Source organism: Scyliorhinus torazame, chromosome 30, assembly GCF_047496885.1.
Source record: "Scyliorhinus torazame isolate Kashiwa2021f chromosome 30, sScyTor2.1, whole genome shotgun sequence".
NCBI lineage: Eukaryota > Metazoa > Chordata > Chondrichthyes > Carcharhiniformes > Scyliorhinidae > Scyliorhinus > Scyliorhinus torazame.
This window is the reverse complement of record NC_092736.1, coordinates 6,302,631-6,325,867: the sequence shown is the minus strand read 5'-3', so window position 1 is coordinate 6,325,867 and position 23,237 is coordinate 6,302,631. Positions and strand designations below refer to the sequence as shown.

At 44.7% G+C, this 23,237-nt stretch overlaps 1 protein-coding gene across 6 annotated transcripts in view; it reads right to left on the bottom strand.

Moving 5' to 3' along the window:
• The window catches only part of prc1b (protein regulator of cytokinesis 1b), a 28,800-nt gene extending 9,008 nt beyond the window's left edge, over positions 1 to 19,792 (bottom strand). For 2 of the 6 annotated variants that reach the window (XM_072492728.1, XM_072492731.1), the window contains exons 1-11: positions 19,524 to 19,792; positions 15,737 to 15,869; positions 14,869 to 14,991; positions 14,541 to 14,777; positions 11,382 to 11,552; positions 9,853 to 10,002; positions 8,219 to 8,366; positions 7,345 to 7,481; positions 7,019 to 7,114; positions 2,733 to 2,879; positions 438 to 548 (exon numbers count right to left, since the gene is read on the bottom strand). In XM_072492728.1, coding sequence (XP_072348829.1) covers positions 438 to 548; positions 2,733 to 2,879; positions 7,019 to 7,114; positions 7,345 to 7,481; positions 8,219 to 8,366; positions 9,853 to 10,002; positions 11,382 to 11,552; positions 14,541 to 14,777; positions 14,869 to 14,991; positions 15,737 to 15,869; positions 19,524 to 19,537 — 1,467 coding nt within the window. In that variant the 5' untranslated portion in view covers positions 19,538 to 19,792. The remainder of the gene's footprint in view (positions 1 to 437; positions 549 to 2,732; positions 2,880 to 7,018; positions 7,115 to 7,344; positions 7,482 to 8,218; positions 8,367 to 9,852; positions 10,003 to 11,381; positions 11,553 to 14,540; positions 14,778 to 14,868; positions 14,992 to 15,736; positions 15,870 to 19,523) is intronic. The other 4 variants (XM_072492727.1, XM_072492729.1, XM_072492726.1 and 1 more) reach the window with 3 other exon arrangements.
• Between the last annotated feature and the right edge of the window lie 3,445 nt (positions 19,793 to 23,237).

Genomic DNA, 23,237 nt, shown 5'->3' with positions numbered 1-23,237 from the left:
GTGGCCAAGCCACCTACCCTCCACATCTTTGGGTTGTGGGGGCGAAACCCACGCAGACATGGGGAGAATGTGCAAACTCCACACGGACAGTGTCCCAGGGCCGGGATCGAACCGGAGACCTCGGCTATGCAGAGTAATATTAAGTGGTTCACTCAAAACTCATAAGATGGGTTCAATCAAAATTTGGATCTCTTGCTATTACTGACCCAATAATAGACTCGGTGAGTCAGGGAGATGCAAAATCAGAACTTTTATCAGTAGCCGTTAATATGGAAGATACGTATATGTAGCCCACGCCTAAGCGGTCAATGATGATCATCAACTGGTTTGTGGGAATAAGTAATTTCCAAAAATGAAAATAACTGGAATTCAGTGAATGTGCATCCAGTGTGCAGTCAATAAGGTCCAGACAACAACAGCTTTTGAATGCTCTTTACCTTCCGTGATTTTCCTGGGGTGTTGAGAGTATTAAGCCTTCGCTTGCTTGGCGTTTTAGGGGCACTTCCATACAGCATTTCCTCTTCAATCAGCTTGCTCTTTTTCATTTGCTGCAGTGCAGACAATATCCTGTTATCTCCCAATTACATACCTACTGTCATTGCATGGCATATTTATACAATATCTGTTCATCTTTGGCTTCTATGATAGATATGACAAGAGGTGCGAATGAGCGTCTGTTTTCTAAACATCCAGTTCAGTGGAAACAGATTCCTTCACCTCTGAAGACTGGGTGTTCCACAGGAGTTTAAAAAGCCTCGGAAAAAGAGGTATTGAAACTCTCAAGGAAAGCCTGAATCAATTCAGTGAAGACGTGCCAAATAACATCGACTGTTAGCTGTTAAGAACTAGAAGCAGGAGTAGGCCATCTGGCCCCTCAAGCCTGCTCCACCATTCAATGAGATCATGGCTGATCTTTTGTGGACTCAGCTCCACTTTCCGGCCCGAACACCATAACCCTTAATCCCTTTATTCTTCAAAAAACTATCTATCTTTATCTTAAAAACATTTAAAGAAGGAGCCTCTATTGCTTCACTGGGCAAGGAATTCCATAGATTCACAACCCTTTGGGTGATGAAGTTCCTCCTAAACTCAGTCCTAAATCTACTTCCCCTTACTTTGAGGCTATGCCCCCTAGTTCTGCTTTCACCCGCCAGTGGAAACAACCTGCCCGCATCTATCCTATCTATTCCCTTCATAATTTTATATGTTTCTATAAGATCCCCCCTCATCCTTCTAAATTCCAACGAGTACAGTCCCAGTCTACTCAACCTCTCCTCGTAATCCAACCCCTTCAGCTCTGGGATCAACCTAGTGAATCTCCTCTGCACATCCTCCAGTGCCAGTATGTCCTTTCTCAAGTAAGGAGACCAAAACTGAACACAATACTCCAGGTGTGGCCTCACTAACACCTTATACAATTGCAGCATAACCTCCCTAGTCTTAACCTTCATCCCTCTAGCAATGAAGGACAAAATTCCATTTGCCTTCTTAATCACCTGTTGCACCTGTAAACCAACTTTTTGCGACTCATGCACTAGCACACCCAGGTCTCTCTGCACAGCAGCATGTTTTAATATTTTATCATTTAAATAATAATCCCTTTTGCTGTTATTCGGACCAAAATGGATAACTCACATTTGTCAACATTGTATTCCATCTGCCAGACCCTAGCCCATTCACTTAGCCTATCCAAATCCCTCTGCAGACTTCCAGTATCCTCTGCACTTTTTGCTTTACCACTCATCTTAGTGTCGTCTTCAAACTTGGACACATTGCCCTTGGTCCCCAACTCCAAATCATCTATGTAAATTGTGAACAGTTGTGGGCCCAACACTGATCCCTGAGGGACACCACTAGCTACTGATTGCCAACCAGAGAAACACCCATTAATCCCCACTCTTTGCTTTCTATTAATTAACCAATCCTCTATCCATGCTACTACTTTCCCCTTAATGCCATGCATCTTTATCTTATGCAGCAACCTTTTGTGTGGCACCTTGTCAATGGCTTTCTGGAAATCCAGATATACCACATCCATTGGCTCCCCGTTATCTACCGCACTGGTAATGTCCTCAAAAAATTCCACTAAATTAGTTATGCATGACCTGCCCTTTATGAACTCATGCTGCGTCTGCCCAATGGGACAATTTCCATCCAGATGCCTCGCTATTTCTTCCTGGACGATAGATTCCAGCATCTTCCCTACTACCAAAGTTAAGCTCACTGGCCCATAATTACCCGCTTTCTGCCTAACTCCTTTTTTAAACAGTGGTGTCACGTCTGCTAATTTCCAATCCGCCGGGACCACCCCAGAGTCTAGTGAATTTTGGTAAATTATCACTAGTGCATTTGCAATTTCCCTAGCCATTTCTTTTAGCACTCTGGGATGCATTCCATCAGGGCCAGGAGACTTGTCTACCTTTAGCCCCATTAGCTTGCCCATCACTACCTCCTTGGTGATAACAATCCTCTCAAGGTCCTCACCTGTCATAGCCTCATTTCCATCAGTCACTGGCATGTTATGTGTGTTAAATATATAGGTCTAGTGGCACAGTTCATGTGTATCATTCACTTTGTCGTCAGCACTTTTGCAGACTTACAATCAGTTTGCAGAAGGGAGGGAACTGTTTATCCCAAAGGGCAACACTGGCAAAGATCCAAGGATATATCAAACAACCCATATCGTTTAACAGCATAAGCAAGAACAAAGTTAAATTCAAGTTTGGCCTCACCCGTTCTTGTTTCTCTCGCTCTTTTCCCAATTTATGCAGCTCCCATTGCTCTGTCACATAACTCATGAAATTCTGTCCATTGACCTGAAACTGGGAATGATGCTCCTGCTCCCAAGCATCAATCTGAACTTTCAACTCATCCTCCAGCTAAAGTAAACAGTAATTTGTTAATTCCCTTTCAGAAAGCATAAAGTTCCTTTTATAGATTTAACTGAAATATTGCCCAGCCTCTCCAGATATTGTTTTTTAAAAATAAATTTAGAGTACCCAATTAATTATTTTCCAATTAAGGGGCAATTTAGCATGGCCAATCCACCTAGTCTGCACATCTTTGCGTTGTGGGAACGAAACCTACGCAGACACGGGGAGAATGTGCAAAGTCCACACGGACAGTGACCCAGAGCCGGGATCGAACCTGGGACCTCGGAGCAGTGCTAACCACTGTGCCACCGTGCTGCCCTCTCTCCAGATATTGTTGCTTAGCTTTAGCGAGGCAAGCTACTTTACATCCAAGGCAAAGAAACTGAAATATTTTAGTGGCTAAAGACTTCAATCCCTGGATTAGGAACGGTGATTTAAGTAACTAGGTACACAAATTACAAAGCAGGTGCATAGGTACAAAAACGCGAATGAAATGTTGGCTTTTATGATAAGATGGTTGGAAAACAAAAGGAATGACATCAGTTGTACAGAGCCCTAGTTAGTCTTCATTTGAACTTTGTATTCTGTTCTGGGCACTGCATTGTGAAGTATAAATTGGCTTTAGAGGGGTACATCATAGATTTACTGACCTCCTGGCGAAAGGGATTGAACGATGGAGAACAGGCTGCATAAACCCATGTATTATTCTCTGGAGTTTAGATGGCTGAGAATGATATAATTGCAACATTTCAAATGATAAAAGTATGCAATATAGGATAGGTAGAGAAAAGTTATTTGTTCTGCTGGGTATACTAGAATACAGGGACATTTACAAAAAGTAGAGCTGGGGTATTCAGGAATGAAACCAGTCAGCACACAAGTGTGGTGGATAGGTGAAACTCTCCCAAAAGGTTGCAGATTTCATAGAATTTACAGTGCAGAAGGAGGCCATTCAGCCCATCGAGTCTGCACCAGCTCTTGGAAAGAGCACCCTATCCAAGACCACACCCCACCCTATCCCCATAATCCAGTAACCCCACCCAACACTAAAGGCAATTTTAGACTAAGGGAATTTATCATGGCCAATCCACCTAACCTGCACATCTTTGGACTGTGGGAGGAAACTGGAGCACCCGGAGGAAACCCCCACACACACAGGGAGAACTTGCAGACTCCGCACAGACAGTGACCCAAGCCGGGAATCAAACCTGGGACCTTGGAGCTGTGAAGCAATTGTGCTAACCACTATGCTACCGTGCTGACTGTAAAGTCAAATGAAAATTTCAAGACACATGAGGAAACAAGGTTCAGACAGGGCATTGGAGGGATACAAGATAGCCAGGAGGGAACTGAAGAAAGGGATTAGGAGAGCTAAGAGAGGGCATGAACAATCTTTGGCGGGTAGGATCAAGGAAAATCCCAAGGCCTTTTACACATATGTGAGAAATATGAGAATGACTAGAGCGAGGGTAGGTCCGATCAAGGACAGTAGCGGGAGATTGTGTATTGAGTCTGAAGAGATAGGAGAGGTCTTGAATGAGTATTTTTCTTCTGTATTTACAAATGAGAGGGGCGATATTGTTGGAGAGGACAGTGTGAAACAGATTGGTAAGCTCGAGGAAATACTTGTCAGGAAGGAAGATGTGTTGGGCATTTTGAAAAACTTGAGGATAGACAAGTCCCCCGGGCCTGACGGGATATATCCAAGGATTCTATGGGAAGCAAGAGATGAAATTGCAGAGCCGTTGGCAATGATCTTTTCGTCCTCACTGTCAACAGGGGTGGTACCAGGGGATTGGAGAGTGGCGAATGTCGTGCCCCTGTTCAAAAAAGGAACTAGGGATAACCCTGGGAATTACAGGCCAGTTAGTCTTACTTCGGTGGTAGGCAAAGTAATGGAAAGGGTACTGAAGGATAGGATTTCTGAGCATCTGGAAAGACACTGCTTGATTAGGGATAGTCAGCACAGATTTGTGAGGGGTAGGTCTTGCCTTACAAATCTTATTGAATTCTTTGAGGAGGTGACCAAGCATGTGGATGAAGGTAAAGCAGTGGATGTAGTGTACATGGATTTTAGTAAGGCATTTGATAAAGTTCCCCATGGTAGGCTTATGCAGAAAGTAAGGAGGCATGGGATAGTGGGAAATTTGGCCAGTTGGATAACGAACTGGCTAACCGATAGAAGTCAGAGAGTGGTGGTGGATGGCAAATATTCAGCCTGGATCCCAGTTACCAGTGGCGTACCGCAGGGATCAGTTCTGGGTCCTCTGCTGTTTGTGATTTTCATTAATGACTTGGATGAGGGAGTTGAAGGGTGGGTCAGTAAATTTGCAGACGATACGAAGATTGGTGGAGTTGTGGATAGTAAGGAGGGCTGTTGTCGGCTGCAAAGAGACATAGATAGGATGCAGAGCTGGGCTGAGAAGTGGCAGATGGAGTTTAACCCTGAAAAGTGTGAGGTTGTCCATTTTGGAAGGACAAATATGAATGCGGAATATAGGGTTAACGGTAGAGTTCTTGGCAATGTGGAGGAGCAGAGAGATCTTGGGGTCTATGTTCATACATCTTTGAAAGTTGCCACTCAAGTGGATAGAGCTGTGAAGAAGGCCTATGGCGTGCTCGCGTTCATTAACAGAGGGATTGAATTTAAGAGCCGTGAGGTGATGATGCAGCTGTACAAAACTTTGGTAAGGCCACATTTGGAGTACTGTGTACAGTTCTGGTCGCCTCATTTTAGGAAGGATGTGGAAGCTCTGGAAAAGGTGCAAAGAAGATTTACCAGGATGTTGCCTGGAATGGAGAGTAGGTCTTACGAGGAAAGGTTGAGGGTGCTAGGCCTTTTCTCATTAGAGCGGAGAAGGATGAGGGGCGACTTGATAGAGGTTTATAAGATGATCAGGGGAATAGATAGAGTAGACAGTCAGAGACTTTTTCCCCGGGTGGAACACACCATTACAAGGGGACATAAATTTAAGGTGAAAGGTGGAAGATATAGGAGGGATATCAGAGGTAGGTTCTTTACCCAGAGAGTAGTGGGGGCATGGAATGCACTGCCTGTGGAAGTAGTTGAGTCGGGAACATTAGGGACCTTCAAGCAGCTATTGGATAGGTACATGGATGACGGTAAAATGATATAGTGTAGATTTATTTGTTAAGGGCAGCACGGTAGCATTGTGGATAGCGCAATTGCTTCACAGCTCCATGGACCCAGGTTCGATTCCGGCTTGGGTCATTGTCTGTGCGGAGTCTGCACGTCCTCCCCGTGTCTGCGTGGGTTTCCTCCGGGTGCTCCGGTTTCCTCCCACAGTCCAAAGATGTGCGGGTTAGGTGAATTGGCCAATGATAAATTGCCCTTAATGTCCAAATTGCCCTTGGTGTTGGGTGGAGGTGTTGAGTTTGGGTATGGTGCTCTTTCCAAGAGCAGACTCAAAGGGCCGAATGGCCTCCTTCTGCACTGTAAATTCAATGATAATCTATGATTAATCTAGGACAAAGGTTCGGCACAACATTGTGGGCCGAAGGGCCTGTTCTGTGCTGTATTTTCTATGTTCTATGTGTAGGCTTATTTGATAAGGGGATATTCTACTGCAGGTGATATGCAAAGTCAGGTGAAAGGAAATACCATAATCTAATTAAATGACACAACCGGTTTAAGCGGATGTTTAGTCTGCTCCCGTCCCTATGTTTCCAGATTTTTAAAACTAGGTGTTAGTATTGTTTCGAGTTCAGGGTGGGTTTGTCCAGGTGCTCCGGTTTCCTCCCGCAAGTCCCAAAAGATTTGCTTGTTAGGTAAATTGGACATTTTGAATTCTCCCTCAGTGTACCCGAACAGGCACCATAGTGTGGCAACTAGGGTTTTTTCGCGGTAGCTTCATTGCAATGTTAATGTAAGCCTACCTGTGACAATAAAGATTATTAAATCCGAATGAGCCTCATTCAGCAGATATCCTAACTTTAGAGTTTAGAATGAGTGTTAAAATCACATCACCGACTCTGCTTAAATAAAGCATGCAGTCAGCCAATTGTACTGCTATAGCATTGATAACGGGTATCAAAGAGTATCACTCTCGTGCCATTATTCGAATAATCATGTGAACCATAGCTTTTATAGGATATTCAAAACATAGACACATTTTGTTACATACTTTAGGCAGCATTTTGTAAAGCTTTGTTCTCTGCTTCTCTTCTTTTAACAGATTTCCCCCTCGGTTGGTGAAGCGGTTTGGGTCTGCTGCTTTCTTCTGCAAGAACAGTTTAAAAATATTTTCACTTTCGACGTCTCTTTCAACCTGGTTAAACGAGCTGCTCAACTGTGGGTTTGAGCAACAAGATGAGCAAGGAATCTTGTTGCTTGATCAGGAACTCCATCAGTGGTAGGGGTTTGAGTAACAGGAAAATATACAGTACACTCTGCTTAAAGACCATAGCAACAGGATCCAAGTCCTACTGTGTAGAAATGTTGGCTTCTCACCTCAAAACTCAGGTAAAGCTTCCAATTTTCTTCCCACTTCCAGACGCCCTCAAACAGCTGCTGGTGTGCTTGGTAATACTGCTTTAGTCGATTGAGCTCCCGATTATGCAGCTGCAATAAGACCTCCGTGTAGTCCTCTTTTGAGAATTAAAAAAAACCCAGATCAAATCCAGTAGTTTATATTACACCAATCTAAGCTAAGTTTCAACAAAAATGTTGAATTTCAAATTGCAATTTGAAGAGATTTAAAATATACAAACCCAATTTGCAACACAGAAATAATGAATTTGCTTAACACACAGATAAGTTCCTAAAACTAAAAGAGGATGCTAACATTCTCCATTCCACCCCTCTCCTCCTCCCCCCCCCCCCCCCCCCGGGCAGGTACTTCAGTCAATGTTCCAATTGGAAGCAGATGTGAAAATGCACAAATGTTGGCAGACAGCCAGCTGTGCATGGAAACTAACCAAGAGGCAATTGTTAAATATTTCAATCATAATCATAATAGAGGATGGCTAAAATATTCATTTAAGTGTGGCAGAATCGGAATTATCTAATCTTACAACCATTTCTCCAATTGTGTTTGCAACAAACCTCTACTTCATGAAACATCTATCCTCCAATCAGTTTTCTGCAATTACCTTTCTTCTCCACCTTCCCAAAAAATGTACAAATAAAACAGGAGAACTGATGCCGTTAACAAATGTTGCAGTATCCATATCCAATCAGAATTATTACAATGTGCACAGCTCATGGGAATACTAACAGAAAAGAAAGCAGGTACAACATTCCAGACACCAGGCCTGTGTCCTACCTGCTACTAAACTGATTAAATACCCATGTTACTTGGAATAAAGTGAAAATTGAAACAAACCATCAAGGAATGGAGAAAATGCTTGCCGCTGTGCAGAACTAAAGAAACATTTCTCCCAGTAGGTTGCCACTTCTTGTCTGATTGTTTCAATCACATTTTTCATGTTCTGTTGTTTGAATACCTCCAGACGCTCCAATTCTGCCTGCAACTGGACCACAACATACTTTTCTTATAACAGATTCAATTCAGCAATCTGGATTGCTCCCCAACAAAATATCAAATGGAATCTAAAGATCCCTACTTTTTTTAATCGTTGGATAGAAATTCTTATTTAGATCAAATTTTTTTTGAGCAAATCTACGTACTGTGAAAAAAGATGTTATACTGACAAATATGTTGTGTTTTCAAATAATAGCTAGCTGTCATAACAAGATGAAAGTAATCACGCACCTTAGGCCTCGAGATTTTTGATACATTGTTAACTGATCTCAGTATGGCTGCTGCTTGGCATTGGGGGGGGGGGGGGAAAGAGAGAGAGAGAGAGAGAGAGAGAAAAGAGGAGGAGAGGAGGGAGGTCTGGTCCCTGGTTAATGGATCCAGCTGTACAGTAACACGAGACATGGGCAAGGGTCATCAATGGAAACAGCACATTTGGTAAAAGATTTGATTTGAAAGCTGCAAGGTTTTGAGATTTCACTCCACAAATATTAACATGCAAGTAGTTAATATAGCTGAAATTTATTTTCGAAGGTGAACACGGAATGGCTTTAAAAATAAGGTTTCACATAATCCATATGTTATTCGGCCAGATTTTAATCGTAGCAGGCCGTTTAATGGTATCCTCTATTAATTAGATTTGCTTCTAGATAAGTTTGTCCATAAAGTTGCTGCGAGTGTAATGAGAAAAAGAGCAAGAAACAGGTCACCTCCTTAACCATCAGGATTTAAGGATTAGGAAATATTGCAAATAGAAAGGATGAAGAGGGTGAAATATTTTCTTTTTTTTTTTTTAAATTTAGAGTACCCAATTCATTTTTTCCACTTAAGGGGCAATTTAGTGTAGCCAATCTATCTACCTTGCACATCTTTGGGTTGTGGGGTGAAATCCACGCAGGCACGGGGAGAATGTGCAAACTCCACAAGGACAGTGACCCAGAGCCGGGATCGAACCTGGGACCTCAGTTCCGTGAGACAGCAGAGCTAACCCACTGCGTCACCGTGCTGCCCTCAGAGGGTGAATTCAATGTCAGATCAATTACAGAACAAAATGACACTAAGATGGGATAAAGAAAGACAAAGGAAAATCATTGTTAATTCAACTTTTATAAAATCTCTCTTGTAATAGTTCAGTGCCAGGAATGTTGATGTGATTAATTATTTCCAATTAAAAGGGTGTGGGTTACTAATTACTAACAATAAATATCTGACCAGATTAGTTTGTATCTACTGCACAGATACAGAAATTTCATGATATTCATGCAAGTGAGGTAATCAACAAAATGCTTTTTCTGTCAAGTTGCACAACATTGAGAACAACTTTTGGATATTTACATTTAACTGTTTGGTCCTCGCCTGAAGTTGCTGTAGCACATCAGCATGGTTAATAGAACGCAATTAGCCTCACCATTATTTCGACAAATTCTAGCTTAATGTTCAAAGTTTCAACAGCTAACTTAGCATGCTCAGATACTTACTGCCTGCATAGTCTTCGCTCTGGAACCAACCATGTGTACAGAAAAAGCATCACGCTCTTCACAGGAAACCTGCAGCCAGTCCCATAAGTTAATTATTTGATCTCGCAGCTCTGAGCATTTAGTCTCATTCTGAGCTCTTTTCACCTCCAGCTAGAGAAATATGCATCACATTCAAACAGATATAACAGATCATTCAGAATGCAATATAAAGTAAAAGCCCTTAGTTACAGCAGACAACATATGGGCAATATTTCCGCAACATTCAATATCTTATTATTTGCATCTTTAACGTTTTTGAACTGTGCCAACTCAATGCCTGTTAATACTGAATTAGGGAATGTTTTGTTTTTGTTTAAGGCTACACCAGGTTCAGTTTATGTAATACAATACAATTACAATCAGCAAAACACAACACTAATTTAGTTGGATTTAAATCCAGATTCTGAAGCCCGATAAGATAAATGTAATCCATACATTAACAAATATAGACAATAACACCAGCACTCACATCCCATTAATGAATATTTTTAAAATTAAAATTCTAGGCTGCTAAATGGTTGTACACTCAAATTCTAGAAACAAGCTTGAATGCTTTCCAGACGACAAGTTGCCAATTAAGGCAAACTGACAGGTTAAGGGAGTGAAAATTAATTAGTTTGCATATAAAGATCAGCCAAGATTATACTGAATGGCAGAACAGGCTCAATGAGCTGTATGCTCTACACCTGCTATTGCTCACATTATATCAAGTAGCTTGCGCTCATTAAGTGATTGCTGGTTTGCATCAGCAATCCTCATGTTTGATAAATGCAATCTTCGATTTAATTTCCCTGAAATGAGCTAACAGCTTCTTCTTAACAGACTGTAGAAAGATGTTGAGTCAAGATTTGCTTTGACAGGAAAATCCACTAACTGGAGGAAAAGATAAATGAAACAGCAACTGATGAACTAGTTCCATAAATAGAATATGATGGTCTTATGGAATGGCTGAGAGAGTTAACTTGCTGCACTAACCTCCAAGGCATTCAGTCTGAACAGACATGGCACAAATCTCTCCAAATTTAAAATGGATGCCCACTGCAAACATATCAGGTTAAAGCAAATGCCTAGAAAAAGTCAGGTAATCATAGCTTGCAACCAGTATACTGAATTTACAAAGTAGGAATCAAGCTGGGTGCAAGACAGAAATTGTTTCATTTGACTACGACGTTTATCCTTTACTGGCTTTGCTGTGTTAGCAAACTTAGGACAAGAAATTGGCAATCATATTTAGTATTTCCATCTATGTCTATCATTCAGATTCATCTGCTTGGTTAGGTGATCAAACAGCACAATTCAGCAAGAAATCCACATTTATTCCTATTAAATATGTCCATAAACAAACTGCTACTTTATATCACAGCTACTTATAGGATTCGGTACCACATTTTTCAACACTTCAAAAACAATTAACTGAAGTATTTTGAGATGTTCTGAGGATATGAATGGTTCTCCAGAGATGCAATCCTATCACAATTTCATTTACAAACCTGTTGAAGCAGTGTTTTCAGACCACCAATGTTCTCATTGGACAGACAGAAAGCATCCTCATCCTCACACACAATATCTCTCTCAAAGCTGGTATCTGGAAGTTGATCAAGTTCCTCCATACAAAGAATGATTTTTTTCTTTGTTTCAACAAACTCAGCCCTTCTGCGTTCCTAAATACAAGATAGGTCCATTAGGGAACTTAGTCAGATTCCTTATCTACAGTACATGAACATCACACAAGTTTAATTTGTAGCGTGCAGGCTGATGATTTGTATCATAGATTAAATAGTACAGTATTATTTTATGCTATATCATGATGAGAAATAGGAAGCGCATATTATTGGAACAGGGTCAGGCCACTTGGCCCCTTGAACCTGTTCTACCATTGAATTAAATCATGCCCAATCTCTACATCAACCTAATTTAATCACTTTTACCCAGCAAAACATCCCAAGGGGTTACCATTGACCAGAGGCTTGACTGGACCAGCCATTTAAACAGACTATAAGGGGTCAGAGGCGAGGAATTCTGCTGCAAGTCATCTTCAACACCGCAATGTTTGTCCATCACCTACAAGGCACAAGTCAGGGTGTGATGGAACACTGTCCATTTACCTGAATGAGTGCAGCTCCAACAAGGTGTTGTTTTGACACCGCAAAGGATTGAGATTAAAACTCAGGCTGGAAGCTGGGTTTGATGCAAGACAAAGAGTCTTGAGAGAAGTAGACTCAAAGGTGCACCTTTGAGTTGAAGGCCCAGTTTAATAAAGGCTAAAGTATCTCTCCAGAATAAATCCTACTGCCTGCGAGTACTGAATGAATGTTCCTACAAGAAGACCATCACTAACTGTACACAGGTGGCTTTGATCATTTAGCATGCTAGGAGGACAGTCTCCTGAAAATAATTCAACACCGAAAGGAAGGACTATATTCCTTTTTATCTTAATCCTTATTATTTTTACCCCTTTCCACCCCTCTGTCTGCCTTGTGTGGATAGAGGGTGGGACAGTAAAGTGGGGTGGGGGGGGGGGGGGGCGGGGAGATAGTAGATTAGCTTGCCGTTATTACTGGATATTTCATCTTTATTTCTGTTAAAAATAAACAGTAATTGTGTTTCAACTTACAAACCTGGTGACTGTAAATTATTGGGCAGCCAATAATCAAAGATTTTGGGAATAGGGAAATTCAAAAATAGCACATTTGGTAAATTGGTTGAATGCAAATTTACAAAACTGGTATATTTGTAGTGAACTCTGCATAGATATCTTCAACACCGCAATGTTTGTCCATCACCTACAAGGCACAAGTCAGGGTGTGATGGAACACTGTCCATTTACCTGAATGAGTGCAGCTCCAACATCACCCAAGCTTGACAACATCCAGGACACAGCAGCCAACTTGATCAGCCACCTACCATGTTAAAATATTCATTCCAATGAAGGTACTTAGGAGTTTTGGCAGGGTACAAGTTGAATTTCCCTTTCCAGTGAATCCCCCAGGGAGGGAAGTCGATCTGGGGATATTGCCTTTTCGCCTTGCCAGATCTAGCTTTTGTTATCTAGGAATCCAGGTGGCCCATGATTGGGCCTCGCTTCATAAATTAAACTAGTCTGGTTAATGGGGTTAGAACTGATTTGCAGAAGTGGGATGACCTCCACTTTCCTTGGAAAAGGGTTCAGACGGTTAAAATAAATGTCCTTCTGAGGTTTCTTTTATTTTTCAGTGTCTCCTCAAATTGTTCTTTGCTAGAGTCAACTAGATGATAGTTTCCTTCATTTTGGCAGGCAAGACCCTGAGGATTTGTAGGGCATTTCTTCAGAGAGACAGTTTGTTATTTTGTTACTGGGAAGCTAATATTGAAAAAGTACTGGGGTGGCTCAAGGATCTGAATGCCATATGGGAGCAGATGGAGTGGTTCTAGATTGGGTTGCCTTGGTGACTGCCTCGCTTCCATTATCCCCTGCAAATTTTACCTTGGGTCCGGTAGTGGTGGCCACGCTGAGGATTTGGAGTCAGTTTAGACAACATTTTAAGCTCAGCTCCACGTCATTGTCAACACCTATTTGTCGGGATCATCTCTTTGCACCAGCGGGTTTAGACTCGGAAGTTCAGGTCATGAGGAAATGTAAGCATCCTCCAGTTCAAACTCTATTTATTCCCTTATTTTTCCTTTTCTTTTCTTTTTTGCTCTTACAATTTTTATCCATGGATGATTAATGGGCCTGTGACTTTAATGCAGACTTTGCCTTTAATTCAAGCTGGAGAGATCAGTGATGACTCAGTTTGACTAACTTGGCTGGAGGCCAATGAACTGGATTGAAATGCTTGACTTTGCCAGTATCTCTTAGTGATTGGTCCGGATTTCTCTGGAACGTTTCTTTTTCCCCAGTAAGGCTGTTTTGTTTTAATTTCACTTTTGGTTTAGAAGCTGGAAGAAGCATCTCTGATTTTCTTTCAGAGAAGATGAAATCTCTCTCAAAATGCAATGTCAGAACTCATCTTTTTCTCCAGTAAGGCTGGGTGTTGTTTTGACACCGCAAAGGATTGAGATTAAAACTCAGGCTGGAAGCTGGGTTTGATGCAAGACAAAGAGTCTTGAGAGAAGTAGACTCAAAGGTGCACCTTTGAGTTGAAGGCCCAGTTTAATAAAGGCTAAAGTATCTCTCCAGAATAAATCCTACTGCCTGCGAGTACTGAATGAATGTTCCTACAAGAAGACCATCACTAACTGTACACAGGTGGCTTTGATCATTTAGCATGCTAGGAGGACAGTCTCCTGAAAATAATTCAACACCGAAAGGAAGGACTATATTCCTTTTTATCTTAATCCTTATTATTTTTACCCCTTTCCACCCCTCTGTCTGCCTTGTGTGGATAGAGGGTGGGACAGTAAAGTGGGGTGGGGGGGGGGGCGGGGAGATAGTAGATTAGCTTGCCGTTATTACTGGATATTTCATCTTTATTTCTGTTAAAAATAAACAGTAATTGTGTTTCAACTTACAAACCTGGTGACTGTAAATTATTGGGCAGCCAATAATCAAAGATTTTGGGAATAGGGAAATTCAAAAATAGCACATTTGGTAAATTGGTTGAATGCAAATTTACAAAACTGGTATATTTGTAGTGAACTCTGCATAGATATCTTAAATTTCTCTTTACCTTTTCCATATTAAGTGAAGCAATATGCTCACGAAACACATCAAGTTGTTCAAGACTAGGAACAGTGTCAGCATCAATGGGGTAAACTGTTCTACAGAGAATATCACAAAGCTCTTCATCTTGTTCTTTAAGGCATTTCAATTTCAGCATCCTCTCTTTCTTCTCCTTCAGGAGGACCTCTAACCGTGTTCGCAGATCTTTCTCCAGTTGTAGCATTGTGCAATCTTCATCTTCAGGCTGCCAGTACAAGTTTGAAACATTAATAAGAGGTCTGCCTTTCCCCAACCTCCTATTCAAAAGCAGCTGATTTCTGATGAAACTTTCTTACCATACATACAGCCAAGTCGAGTTCCTGACATACAGCATGTAATTCCTTCTGGCACATATCAATACTTTTTTTCAGCCGCTGCCTCAGATTTTCTTCCTCTGCAATCATCATGTCCAATAAGCCCTATGTGGAAATGGAGGATGATAAATACTGTGCACATTTTAGATTTGGGAATCAGCTACATTTGGATTTTAGGTGAATTCATTGTTTGCTATTTACAAAGGGCAGGCTGTAGGCACCAACGGCAATGTTCGCATGGTCCAATTTGCCCATGCTCTATTGTACGCCAAATATAAATGATGGCCCAATTAATATTGACAGGACTGTTTTGTTTAAAGCCACAACCCACAGATGAAAGAAAGACAAACACAGTCAGCCAGCAAAGTCTGGGATGCAAGTTAGATCAGCAGAGAATTAGTTCTTCTGAAACTCAGAAAGCTGATCAGGAAATGTTAAATGAAGTATAACACATTTAAAATTTTTTAAGGAATCTGTAATTAAATCAAGATTATATATTATAACACCTACAATTCTGCATATTTCCATGTTGTTACCAAATAAAGTAGCTTAAAGATTGTGTAATTTTTATTTCACCTATTTCCACTAACTTTCAATCTTCCTTTGGAAAGGGACCATGTGTGAAAACATATTAAAGACAATATCCAGCTTAAATTACATGGGGATGTTTTTGCTATTGTCTAACCAGATATAATACAGTAAAGAGTCACTATGGAACAAGAGAATAACAAAAGACCCAAAACTTGTAACAATACCAGAACTACTTAGGTTTGAGGAATTGACAGAAGTTTCTCATGATGAATCTTACGATGTTTCACTAAAGTTTCTGAAAAATGTTTTTGCTGCTTACCTTGATGTGCTTTTTCACAACTTCGGTTCTTTGCAATCGCTGATCTTCTGGGATCCCTATCTCTTCCCAGATATTCCGCAGATGGGAAAGTGCTCCATTGAGACAGGTCACTGACTCTGTGGCCAGTGCATCACTGTAAAAAGGGGTGAAAATTTTCATTTCTGTGGCGACAGCAAAATATCAGCATGAATCTACATAACAAATGTCAAAAACGGAAGAGGGTTTATTTCACCTGCATCTCGAACCAAAACAGAAAATCCAAATCCAATACTCTTCAGAAAACCACACACACTTAGAGAAGTATTCATCACACTGTTAAACACTGTTAAACATTTAGAGGTGAAAAAGCAATTTGTTGTTGCTGACAGATTAGACCACTCTATTAAACTGACAACACGGTCAATGGGAAAGACAGGTTCAGAGAGAGGGATGGCTAACGTCCTGCAGTATTTATTTTGTGATAAAAACTACTGAAATAACGTAGAAGTGCCAAAATTGTCAAATAAACTCAACCAGGAGCAGGCGTTCAATCTGAATGGTAGAAAATCACTCTTTTGACAAGACCAGTGCGAAGAGTAAAATTATTGACTTTTCTAATAAGTTTTAAAATTTGGCCATGCAAATTTAAGGAAAGGATATTGATCTGGAGGAAGTTACAGAGATGGTGAGGGGCAAGACCATGAAAAGATGGGCTAAAATGTTATGCTGAAGGCATTGGAAAACTGAAGTAATCAGCAAGTGGGGCTTGATGCAGGATATGAGACAGGTACCAAAATGTTGGATCTGCTGATGTTTACAGAAGATAAAAAGCTGGTCAGATCATTCAAGCAGTTGAATCTGGAGGTTTGAAAACCCTAGATGAGTTACAGCGGAGATAGATGTTGAGGTGAAGAGCAGGGGATAGAGGAAGCTTTGAACTGTTGATCTTAGAGAGACAATATGGTGTCAAAGTTCAGTTTGGAATGGAAGCGGACGTTGTCTGTTTCAATTAGAGACCATGGCCAAGGAGAATGGAATCAGTGCCAAACATCCAAAGTTTGTGGTCTCCCCAATAACTCAAGGGGAAATTCTCTAAATTTCCAATAACTCACAAAAGCAGAGGCCCTAAAGGCGTTTAGAATGTGCAAATGGGAATTTAAAATGGAAATTAGGAGAACAAAAAGAGGACATTAAAGAATACTGGCAGGAAGAATCAAAGTTGTTTTACAAGTACATGAAGGGTAAAATGATAACTAGGGAAAGGGCCCATTAAGGACCACACTGGTAATTTGTGTGTAGAGCCAGAGGACATGGGTAGGGTTTTAAATGAATACTTTGTGTCAGTGCTCACTAATGAAAGGGTCGGTGTGGGTATAGAAATCAGGGAGAAGGACAGTGATAAAATTAAAGAGATTAACAGAGAGGATGTTTTGTGTGGTCTGTCACGCTTAAAAGTAGACAAACTTCCAGGACCAGATGAAATCTATCCCAGGCTGTTGAGTGAGGCAAGGGAGGAAATAGCAGGGGCGCTGGCAATGATTTTAAATTCCTCTCTGGCCACAGGAAAGGTGCCGGCGGACTGGAGGATAGTCAATGTGGTGCCATTATTCAAGAAGGGAGGAAGGAATAAACCAGGAAACTACAGGCCAATCAGTCTAATCTCATGATGGGGAAACTATTGGGAGAAATTCTGAGACACCAAATTAATTTGCATTTAATAATAATGTGAAAAGCCACATTCCGAAGCCTGTTCGGGTACACAGAGGGAGAATTCAGAATGTCCAAATTACCTACCAGCACGTCTTTCGTGACTTGTGGGAGAAAACCGGAGCACCCGGGGGAAACCCACGCAGACATGGGGAGAACGTGCAGACTCCGCAGATAATTTCAGACAGAGCATAAGATGAATAGGAGAGAAACTACAGAATCAAATTTAAGGCAAGGGAAACATTTTGCCTGTTGAATAAGGGGCATTAATGCTGTGTGAACTTTCAGCAACATTTTAATGTGAAATCAATGTCCTGTTGAAAAACCTAAAACTAGCATGTTTGATGCATCATATTTACTTCGCAATCGTCCCTGGATACACTGTGGTTTACAATTTACACAGGGCTAAATCGCTGGCTTTGGAAGCACACCAAGGTAGGCCAGCAGCATGGTTCGATTCCCGTAACAGCCTCCCCGAACAGGTGCCGGAATGTGGCGACTAGGGGCTTTTCACAATAACTTCATTTGAAGCCTACTTGTGACAATAAGCGATTTTCATTTCATAGTCATTATGAATTCAGAAATCTTTTTGATATAAATTATGGTTGTGTAGCAGTAAAAGGTCAATAAGAATTCACAAGTTCACATGAAAATATTTTCTATTTGTGATACTCCAGTCTCCAAATTCAGAGAAAGCAAAACAAGGAGACTCAGTAATGGTCTATTTTAAAGTAATGAAAACATCAGTCGAAGCAAATCCCTTCCTTGCTCTGGAATTTACAAACATCTTTGCCAATGGACCGATTCCCACAAACTCAAATTTCTCTCGCTCAACAACTTCAATATTACACACATCTTTATTTAAAACTGCGAATACCAGCTGCCAAAACTGGGGCTTTGGTGGATGGGGGGTGGGGTGTGTTCCGGGGATTTTTTTTTGGGTGTGGGGTGGGGGAAAGAGGATCAGGGTCCTGGCGGTTTGGGGGGGGGGGGGGGGCACCATCCCAGGGGTATGGGGAGGGCAGTGTCCCAGGGGTGTGTGGTCAGTATCCGGGTTTGGGGGGGGTTGTCAGTGTACTGGAGGGGTGGGGGGTGTCAGTGTCCTGGGGGTTGAGGGGGCTGGGGTGTCAGTGTCCTGGGGGTTGAGGGAGCGGGGGTGTCAGTGTCCTCGACGTTTGAGCGGGGGGGGGGGGGGGGGTGTCAGTGTCCTGGGGGGCGGGGGTGTCAGTGTCCTGGGGGTTTGGTCGGGGGGGGGGGGGTGTCAGTGTCCTGGGGGTTGAGAGGGGCGGGGGTGTCAGTGTCCTGGGGGTTGAGGAGGGTGGGGGTGTCAGTGTCCTGGGGGTTGAGAGGGGCGGGGGTGTCAGTGTCCTGGGGGTTGAGGAGGGTGGGGGTGTCAGTGTCCTGGGGGTTTGGTGGGGGGGTGTCAGTGTTCTGGGGGTTGAGGGGGGGCAGGGGTGTCAGTGTCCTGGGGCTTTGGGGGGGGGGGGGGAGGTGTCAGTGTCCTGGGGGTGTCAGTGTACTGGGGGGGTTTGGGGGGGGGGAGGGGGGTGTCAGTGTCCTGGGGGTTTTGGGGGGGGTGACAGTGCCCTGGGGGTTTGGGGGGGTGGTGTCAGTGTCCTGGCGGTTTGGGGGGGGGGGTGGTGTCAGTGTCCTGGGGGGGGGGGGGTCAGTGTCCTGGGGGTTTGGGGGGGGGGGTCAGTGTCCTGGGGGTTTGGGGGGTCAGTGTCCTTTGGGGGGGGGGGGTCAGTGTCCTGGGGGGGGGGGGAGACAATGTCCTGGGGGTTTGGGGGGGTCAGTGTCCTGGGGGGGGGGGGGGGGGAGGGTCAGTGTCCTGGGGGTTTGGGGGGGTCAGTGTCCTGGGGGGGGGGGGTCAGTGTCCTGGGGGGGGGGGGTCAGTGTCCTGGGGGTTGGGGGGGGTCAGTGTCCTGGGGGGGGGGGGGTCAGTGTCCTTGGGGGGGACGGGTCAGTGTCCTTGGGGGGGGTCAGTGTCCTGGGGTTGGGGGGGGGGGGGAGGGTCAGTGTCCTGGGGGGGGGGGGGTCAGTGTCCTGGGGGGGGGGGGGGGGGTCAGTGTCCTGGGGGTTGGGGGGGGGGGGCTCTCACCTTCTCCTCACCATCCCGCAGTTGGAGCCGCTGCTCCCGCGTAACCGGCAAATAACCGAGCGGTCCCGGGGCGGGTCCCGGCCTCTCTCTCCCGCTGTTGTCTCTCAGTGTCTCCGGGGCCCGGTGCCGTGTCCCTCCCCCGGTGCCGTGTCTCCCGGTGCAGTCTCTCTCTCCCCCGGTGCCGTGTCTCTCCCCCGGTGCCGTGTCTCCCGGTGCAGCCTGTGTCTCTCTCTCTCTCTCTCTCTCTCAGTGACGGTTGCTCCTCTTTCGATTCAAACTTTCCAACCGCCGGAAGCTCCCATTGGTCACGTCCTCCAGACGTCACGGCGCAAACCAGCCATGACCTCACCGCCTGGACACGCACGGCCGGCGCATGCGCGTAACCCCTTGCCACAGCATCAGGCCATTCAGCCCGTCTGAAAGGCTGGAATTCAACCCAGGTCCCTGGCGCTGTGAGGCAGCAGTGCTAACCACTGTGCCACCTGGTTCCACGTTTCTATCACCTCATCACTGATCTATATCCTGGCTTCCCTCACCTTGGTGATGTGTTGGGTGCTCTGCTACACAGATGAACCAACACGTTGTGAATGGTACAACTCAATTTTATTTCTAACATTTATTTACAGTGGTAAACTGGTTACTGAGGTTTGATCATAACCCTAGAATCTGTGGACCTATTAATACTATCTTATGGTGGCACTCAGCACATGGTGGATGCCTGAGTGGCTTGCTGTGAGCTCTGTGCCCTGAGCTGTCTCCTGCTGGAATGATGTGGAGATGCCGGCGTTGGACTGGGGTGAGCACAGTAAGAAGTTTTACAACACCAGGTTAAAGTCCAACAGGTTTGTTTCGATGTCACTAGCTTTCGGAGCGCTGCTCCTTCCTCAGGTGAATGAAGAGGTATGGTTCGAAACATATATATAGACAAAGTTAAAGATGCAAAACAATGCTTTGAATGCGAGCATTTACAGGTAATTAAGTCTTTACAGGTCCAGAGATAGGGGTAACTCCAGGTTAAAGAGGTGTGAATTGTCTTAAGCCAGGACAGTTGGTAGCGCTGCTCCTTCCTCAGGTGAATGAAGAGGTATGCTCCAGAAACATAAATATAGACAGATTCAAAGACGCCAGACAATGCTTGGAATGTGAGCATTAGCAGGTGATTAAATCTTTACTGGAATGCCCAGGAAGTGTCGTGTTCCCCGTTTTGTACAGTGTATGCTCTTGCCTGTGGTGTTTGTGTGTTGATTGGTCCGTTGATCTGTCCATCAGTATGTATGTATGTTTGTGCTATGATGTTTACCTGAATATCATGACATCCCCCCTTTCTTACAAGAACATGTGCTATGTGGTTATAAATAGAGATGTGTACTGAGTGCAGCTAAATATGTGTGTGCGCAATATCTACAGCATGTACATGGGGCTAAACTATATACAAGGGGCGATGTCAGGTGCGACATAACAACAAGGTTGTACCATAAACAAAGAACGGGGAAATGTTGAATGACAAAACGAACTCCTGTAACGACAAGGAAGAACAGAAACATATTAACACAGTAGTATTATGAGTTCAATGTACAAACGGGCTCATAAGTCCAGTCTAGTAGGTGGGCGACGAATTCGGGTTGACCGCCTCAAGGGTGGGTCTGGATCCACCGGCTGAGGAATGGGCCTAGCCACGGGTGACGACGGAAGGGGCATTGTGGCAGGAAGCTCCACAAAGTCGAAATCAGGAACAACAGGGGAGCGCAGTGTTGGTGTAAGTTCCCGTAGCGAGCGTGGAAGTAGGCGAAGAGCCCGGCGATTGCGCCGACGAATGGATCCATCAGGCATGCGAACCAGGAACAAGTGGGGAGCCACACGTCGGAGAACTTCGGCAGGTGCTGACCAGCCACCTTCTGGTAGGTGGATGCGGACGTCGTCTCCAGGGGCCAGGGCGGGAAGACCCGTTGCCCGTGTGTCATATGCCCTCTTCTGGGGCTGCTGTTGCATTCTGTGTAGTACCGGAGCATGGTTGGTTGTGGGTACCAGAATGGATGGCACAGTGGTCCTGAGGGTGCGACCCATCAACAGCTGGGCTGGTGAGAGGCCAGTGGCTAGTGGGGCCGAGCGATAGGCCAGCAGAGCTAGGCAGAAATCCAATCCGGCAGCAGCAGCCTTGCAGAGGAGCCGCTTGACGATGTGAACGCCCTTCACCGCCTGTCCATTGGACTGGGGATGCAGAGGGCTGGACGTCACGTGTGTGAAGCCATACGAAGCAGCAAAGGACGACCATTCCTGGCTGGCAAAACAGGGCCCATTGTCCGACTTGACAGTAATCGGAATGCTGTGGCGAGCGAAGGTGTCTTTGCATGTCCTTATGACAGCGGACGATGTCAAATCGTGCAGGCGTATGACCTCTGGATAGTTTGAAAAGTAGTCAATGACAATTACATAGTCCCTGTCAAGCGCGTGAAAAAGGTCCACACCCACCTTCGCCCAGGGGGCTGTCACCAGCTCATGGGGCTGAAGCATCTCAGGAGGTTGCGCCGGTTGAAACCTTTGGCAGGTGGGGTAGTTGAGCACCATATTGGCAATGTCATCACTGATGCCCGGCCAGTATATCGCCTCTCGGGCCCTCCGTCTGCACTTCTCGAACCCCAGATGGCCTTCGTGTAGTTGATCGAGGACCAGCTTGTGCATGCTGTGCGGAATCACAATACGGTCCAGCTTTAGAAGGACACCATCAATGACGGCCAAGTCGTCTCCGACATTGTAGAACTGCGGGCACTGTCCTTTGAGCCACCCTCCCGTCATGTGGCGCATCACCCGTTGTAGAAGGGGGTCAGCCGCAGTCTCCCCGCGAATACGGGCCAGACTGGAGTCGTCAGCTGGCAGATTTGCCGATGTGAAGGCCACCTGCGCTTCGACCTGACAGACGAACCCCTCAGAATCGGGCGGTGTGCTCACTGCTCTAGATAGGGCATCCACAATGAGAAGGTCCTTTCCCGGGGTGTAGACCAGTTGGAAGTCATACCTCCTGAGTTTAAGTAGGATGCGCTGGAGGCGAGGGGTCATCTCGTTCAGGTCCTTATTTATAATGCTGACCAGGGAGCGATGGTCAGTCTCAACGGTAAACTGGGGGAGACCATACACGTAGTCATGGAACTTGTCTATTCCGGTTAGCAAACCCAGGCACTCCTTTTCGATCTGCGCGTAGCGCTATTCTGTGGGGGTCATGGCCCGCGAGGCATAGGCGACCGGGGCCCATGACGCAGTGTCATCCCGCTGTAGGAGCACCGCCCCAATGCCGGACTGGCTGGCATCAGTCGAAATTTTAGTGTCACGAGATGTGTCGGAAAACGCCAATACCGGGGCTGTGGTGAGCTTAATTTTGAGCTCCTCCCATTCCTTCTGGTGTGCGGGCAGCCACTGGAACTCCGTGGGCTTCTTGACGAGGTGGCGCAGAGCCGTCGTGTGGGAGGCAAGGTTGGGAATGAACTTCCCCAGGAAGTTGACCATGCCTAGGAAGCGTAGCACTGCTTTCTTGTCTGCCGGCTGCGGCATGGCTGTGATGGCGCTCACCTTGTCTGCATCCGGACGGACCCCTGACCGGGAAATGTGGTCCCCCAGGAACTTCAGCTCGGTTTGGCCGAAAGAACACTTGGCTCGCTTGAGGCGCAGGCCGTTTTCCCGTATGCGCGCAAAGACGCGCTGGAGACGATTGATGTGCTCCTG